Below are 6,584 nucleotides of genomic sequence, written 5' to 3'. Positions count from 1 at the left end.
TTTGCTCTCTCTCGCCACCCCCCTCCTGCCATATCTGATTTTTATTGCTCCTTCCATCCTCCTGTGCCCATGCCACATGCATTTCCCTTCCTGCAGGCTTTGTTGCTAAGCAGCCTGAGCTGCAGGCATGGCTCCGAGCCTGCGCTGGAGCAGGAGGCTGCAGCAGAGATGCCCCAGGAGGCCCCTGTCCACCCTGCGACAACCACTAACAGGCAGCATAAGACACTGTAGTAGAGAACAGCAAGAGGCACGTAACAGACCTTTTCTCAGCAGATAGCTTGCACCTCCCCAGTAACAGAAACTGAAAGAGACTGACATTCAGAATTGAATTAAGTACTCTGAGCTTTAGCTAATCCTCAGAATTTGAATTAAAATGTGTTGCAACCCCCTGCTAGCTTCAGCTATCAGGTAATTATATGAACAGTAGCAAGGTCCAATACCCAACACCTTCACAGTACACATGGCTTTAATCAAAGCTTGTCTTTTGAATTACCCTTCAAAAAAAAACCCTGGAAGCCAGGGAACAGTTCGCAGGATACAGAGCACCAGCAGCCTCCTAAGAAAATAAGCTACCCAGCACCATACAACATGGCTGGCAGACAGACTGGGACATAATGCATTAGAAGACAGGCTGGAGTTGAAGAGTGTTTCATCCCTTCTTACAGCTACCTGAGGTATCAGCAAGGAGCTGCAGATAAACAGCAGCCACACTCAGGTAACAAGTTTCCACAGGTCACAGAATTGAGGCCAAGGAATACATAATATTAAATATCTTTCTTCCCCTTGAACCCCAAGTTTCATCTTACTATTAATTCATATAGTGCGGGTTTCTCCTTTTTTAGGTAAAGTTGGCAGTGCAACCTCTTTCAAGGCCTTTCTAACACAATCACAAGTTAGTCAGCACACACTCGCTAGCTGAGCTATTAGCCAGCAGATTTCTCTTAACCACGGGTAGGAAAAAAACCTGCTCTAATACTGTCTCCTATAAGGCAACACAACAACGAATTCAGTGGGTATTCTGTTGCTTATAGCATTGATACAAATAGCCTCTGTGTAAGACCAGACAGTTTCAAGTTGACATTTGGGTGTTCATTTATCACACCTTACCCCTCCAACTAAAATAAATGTATTCAGGGTGGCAAATTGCAGCTTAAGCTTCAGACTGGACATTAGAAAAAACTTTGCCAGAAGGGTAGTAAAGCACTGGGACATGTTACAAAGAAAGCTGTGCATCTCTGCATCCTTGAAGGCCTTCAGGACATTAGAAAAAACAGTTGTCCTGCCAACCTGAGGCTGACATTGACTTCTGCTCAGAGGAGAGCTTTGAGGGTCCTTTGAAAGCAAGGTTTATAGAGGATGCCACACTCATTTTGGAGAAAATTACAGTGACCACTTTAGTCTATTTAGTGTTCCAGCAGAACATTTTATTCTCATTAAAGACAAAGAAATATCAACCAACAGCTCAATTAACATGATACAGATTAAACAAGCCCTGTTAAGCATTTTCTACTTAACATGTGAAAAAAGAGTCTAAAGACATCTGATGTGTCCAAACTGTTCACATTAAAACTTGAGCTCATTCTTTAGCATAAGCTCAGCTGATGTTGCTCCTGTGTATAGCAAAAGGTGGAAACAATTTAAGTTACCAGAACAGCTGTGTTTAACAAGTACTGAAGCACTGGAGTTTAAACTGCATTTACTGGTGTGCTATTAAGACTGCTTTCCTTGCATCTCTTCAGAGCCTCAGGCTGATTTGCAGAAAGCCACAGCAGAAAAACGAACTTCTCCCTTTTCACGTTCTGTAAATTGTCTGCAAATCTTAGCAGAAGCCTTGAAAGAAAAGAAAAAGCTGTTTAGACTATCAGAATACACTTGCTGTAGAGACCAAGTCTTTGCAGCTCCTCTCTGGGTCCCACCAATTAAGTTACAAGGTCTTGTAGCACCAGCTAATAAGTATACCTAAACAGGTATTTAACTTTATGGCACAATACTACCTTGTTACCATGATATAAGAAGCACCAACTTGTACAGCAAGTAGGTACAGCCACTATACACTTGCCCTCTTACAAGCCTTGTTTTCAGGAAAACAATCAGCAAGGGAGTGGTCTTACCTTCAATAGCAAGTCATCTGAGCTTTTGCCATGGTTTACAGGAAATGGCATAAGCCCATCTGTGAAAGAAAGTCCCATCAGTCAGCATACTTAATATTACTTCTGAATTAGCAGAACTGAGCATAGTGGGCCCAAGAAAGAAGTACACACATGAAGATATCGGGAAGGTCAGAATAAATTGTCAATACATAGCTTGAGTGAGAAGAGGACTAAGTATTCCCAGCTCCACAGGAGCCAACGTGCTTTACAAGAGGACCCAAGCTTTCAGTGTAACCCACCTTCAGTTAAAATCTTCAAGCGAAGGTACAAATTATGTATTGGCTTTGACAGCCTCAGCTAACAGCTTAACTAGCACCAATATCTAGCCTGAGCCCCCAACACTGCTGTACAGTGTAAAATAGGCCCAGTCTAACTGCAGTGTTCTCAGGACCTTACCCAATTCATACAGATGTCCATCCACATTGACAAACAGGATGAAGTGGAAGTTCATACTGTTGTCCTCAACCTTAGGAGAGACCATTAGACACATCTGTTAGACTGAAAAAACAGGCTAGCACTGGAAACCCTGCTTGTGACTACAGGACAGAGGTGATGTCAACAACAAAGCAACAGCAAAGGACTAAAAATTTAAGTTCAGCTGTAGAGGTCTCTGCAAGACCTCTACAAGGTCAAGCATGACAGATCCTAATGTACATTGACATTTTCAGACTAGGTCTAAACCCAAATCCATGTTTGAGGAAGAAATCCTGCACAAGCATTCACTCACTAGTCACTAATTTCTCTTGCCTCATGAGTTGTAACAGCTATCTGCCAGACAAAAAAAAAAATTGTATTGCTCTACCACCTTCATTAACCCCTTCTCCCAAGATTTCACACATACAGATCTTACCCGACATTGTCCTTCCTGTGCAACCGAATTGTGGACTTCTTGTATAGCCTTAAGAGAAAGCAGATAAAGGTTACTACATCCTTAAGGGCTGACAGCTGTCAGCAGTTTGTGTAGTTTGTATACCTTATTATTTGCAAAATGCTTAGCTCTCTCTTCAGGAGTCATATCAGCTGTTTCTTCAAGAAACTTCTTCAGGGCAGACCCCTCATCTGCACAACATGATCAAAGATTTTATTCAGTACAGGTAAAGCATCAGTTGCAGTTACGACACAGCCCACAGTAATCAGCTGCACTAACTAGGAGTCACAGCATTCAGCCTGGAACAACTTCCAACATAAGCATATTATAACTACCACTTGGAAGTAAGCTATTTATCCAGAAGCTATTAACAACAATCTACACAAACAGCCAGAGTTCAGGTGCTTTTCAGGGTACTCTAGATGCTTGTCTTGGAACTCACTTTCAAATGGGATTTAGCTTTTCTGATTCTCACCTTGCAGATTTGGCAGAGGTGTTCAGTCCTGTTTTGAAGAAATTCAAGAAAGGTGCCAGCTGTAAGGACACTTAAGCATCAACTAACAGAATATGGGTAGATAAAATTCTTGCTGCCTTCAAAGGAACACAGCACTTGCTCATGACAGGCTTACTTTGGTTTTTCAGAACATAAATTAGTAGTGCAGTATTTAAGATACACTAAGTTCTAGTTTTACACTATGTGCTGCATCATTCACTTCACTCATGAAGAGTGTGTTATTTCAGAGAATGCTTTCAAGAGTAAAGCAAAGCTACTCTCATTTAGCTTTCCGTATGTTTTCCTTTGTATACAAAGGAGTCCCACATCACCCAAAGGATTCAAATTCTCTTGAAATAATGAAAGTAAGTTGCATTTTGCAGATCTCTAGCTTTGAATTACAAAATATCTCCTGGACTCTGACAGCCTTTTTTTGTCAAAAATTTGTAAACCTATTTCCTAGGAGTTTCCAGCCACCGGTTGCCTAAGCCAGTTCCAGTCCTACATGCCCTCTCCCTCTTGCACTAGGGTAATACCTCTGCAACTACCAGACAGGAGTCAAGTACATTCCCTTCCACAATTCAGGCAGTAGATGAGACCACATGTCCCTCTCCAAGAGCCGAAAGACCCATGTACCAACTGAAGCAGTATAGCATGCTTTAACTTGGCTTGCATGAAAGCCCCAGGTGTCGTGTCCCCCCCCCCCCCCCCCCATAGCCCATACCCACTCAATCTTCCTGTGTCATAAAAAAACAGAAATTCAAGCACTTCAGAAAATTCATACTCACCAAGCTTCAGTTTGTCTCTATTATTAGCAACTGCATGTATCAGACCAATTGTCCCGCAGGAGTTACTGACTGACTGCTTCAGGAAATACACCTTGGAACTAATTTCTTGGTCCTGTATATTCTCAGTTTGTTGTTTCCTGAAGTTCTCATGCTGTAAACATGTAACCATTTTAAGCATTTCAGAGTGATATCTTTTTATTGTGCAAACGACTAGACAAATTAGTTGTGCAGGAGAATCAATACCAGGACTGAACAAAGAATTACCCATAAAGTCATCTTTGTGGCATAGGTCCAGTAAAGCATCATTATGTCTATACTGGATAGAGGCCAAGTCTTAATGGACTACCTGCATGACTCAGATGCATCCAAAGGCACTGTTCTTAGCCTCCCTATCTGTTCTGTACACTGGAAATAGCTTGGGGGTGGGAAATCATATAATGGATAAACTCTTTTATATCCTCTCTCAATTGTTTTGGTGCATTTAATGAGACCACTCAGCATGTCTCCACAAGAGATGGCCTTTGTACCTTTAGGATGCTCCCCATCAGACACATTCAATGTATAGACAAATGTAAAACCACCACTACTGAAAGGCTAAAATTTTTCCTTTAAAGAACCTGTTCAATATACTTTATTTAAAAGTCTATCTTCTCATCGACTTCTTTAGCATCAAGTGGACTAAATGTATTGATCATACAGAAGTAATTTAGGCCTCTCCAGACACAATGATTCAGCATGTTAACAGAATTGCTATTCCTTGCACTCAGACTGCTCACATTTCTTCCTCAGTCTGGTGCACAAAGCAAAGTGTTGAGTAAAAAAAAAACATAAGAGGCCTTATTTTGTTGCTCAGTTCACTTTAGTTCAGGCTATTTGGAGGCTGGGACCAAGCACCCAGCCACCCACAGCCCCAGTGCAAGCTAAACCCACTCCCGGCCCACCTGATGCTTGGTGAGATGACAGGCACATGCCTGACAGCAGCCAGCAGGTACAGGCATCGCTACTCACAACAGCCTGTTTCTTCCTCCAGGGGTATTTGGGCCAGAGGTGGCCTAGTTGGCCTACCTGGGCTGACAACAGAAACCTCGCCGGGCACCAGCTGCCACCAGCACTGAGGCAGACACAGGCTCGGTGCCTGAACCCAGCCCATCCAGCCACTGCCCCCAGGGCTGCAGCCCAGACGGCCTGTGAAGGAGAGCGGTCCAGGAGGGCCACAACAGCCGTCCTCCCCCCTCCCGGGAGCACCACCATCCACCACTTACCTGTTCGGTGAGGGGAAACAGCAGGAGCAGCGCACAGGCCGGGGCCGGCACGGCGCCCAGCGACTCCTCCTCGAAGCCCAGCACGTCCACGAAGCGCCAGCCGGGACCCACCCCCAGGCGGGACAGCACCTGCACGGGGCACAGCGAACGGGCAGCCCGGCCGCCATATCTCTCCCCCTCCCGCCCCTCACAGCGGGGCCCAACCGCCGCCCCCCCCCACCGCCGCGCCCCAGTGACACAGCACAACGCGCGGCACCGCGGCGCCCCCTGCCGGCCGCGCGCAGCCAACGACACCACCCGCCCGACGGGGCGCCCCCCGCCCACCCCCCCACCACCGGGGGGGAGGGCGCGGCCTCGGCGCCGCTCCGCAGGTGCGACCGCGCCCCGCGCAGCGGTACCGCGCCGCTCCGCTGCGGCCGGCGCTGCCGCGGCAAGGCGGGATGCCGAGGGATGGATGGAGGGAAGAAGGGGCGGCGCCCGCCCGCGGTAGTCCTGCGGCGGGGACTCACTTTGTTCAGCATCTGGAAGACAATGAGTTGAGGGAGAAGGGTGAGTGCCGGGGAGAGACGGCGCCCCACCGCCCGCCCCCGGCCCCATCCCGCCCTCACTCCCCACCGCCAGCCACCCATCCCCATCCCCTGCCCACGGCCCCGCCGCCCGTCGCGCACCTCGGGGTTGATCTCCATAGGCTGCCAGGCCATGGCTGCAGGGCGGCGGGGAGTCGGGAAGACGGCAGGCTGCGCCCCAGGCACGACGATGTTTCCCCCCTCACAAGCAACACCACACACACGCACCGGCGCAAACCCCCGCGGCCGTCGACGCTGCGGAGCGGAGCCGCCCACCCGGCTGTTATATAGGGGCGGGCTGGCCCACTCCGCGCCGCGGCGGGGGGAGAGGGAGGAGCAGGGCACGACCAAAGCGCGGAGTGGGGGAGGTTGGGGGACGCGGCGGTGCCAGGCGCGAAGGGCCCGCAGTGGGGGTGTCGGTGTCGGGGAGCCATGGGGCCGGGGGGCGCCCGGCCGG

At 48.2% G+C, this 6,584-nt stretch overlaps 1 protein-coding gene across 1 annotated transcript; it reads right to left on the bottom strand.

The window, feature by feature from the left end:
* Nucleotides 1-1,408: 1,408 nt before the first annotated feature.
* Nucleotides 1,409-6,371, bottom strand: UCHL1 (ubiquitin C-terminal hydrolase L1). The gene is made up of 9 exons (XM_082482371.1): nucleotides 6,230-6,371; nucleotides 6,071-6,082; nucleotides 5,562-5,690; nucleotides 4,300-4,450; nucleotides 3,124-3,209; nucleotides 3,001-3,048; nucleotides 2,547-2,616; nucleotides 2,112-2,170; nucleotides 1,409-1,830 (listed from the first exon to the last, which is right to left on the bottom strand). Exons 1-9 carry the CDS (start codon nucleotides 6,260-6,262, stop codon nucleotides 1,744-1,746), a joined length of 675 nt encoding a protein of 224 aa, XP_082338497.1. The 5' UTR covers nucleotides 6,263-6,371; the 3' UTR covers nucleotides 1,409-1,743.
* Between the last annotated feature and the right edge of the window lie 213 nt (nucleotides 6,372-6,584).

The sequence above is a fragment of the Vanellus vanellus genome, assembly GCF_965231255.1.
Source record: "Vanellus vanellus genome assembly, chromosome: 4".
Lineage (NCBI taxonomy): Eukaryota > Metazoa > Chordata > Aves > Charadriiformes > Charadriidae > Vanellus > Vanellus vanellus.
The sequence above is the reverse complement of the archived record's forward strand: the minus strand, read 5'-3'. Positions and strand labels throughout refer to the sequence as shown.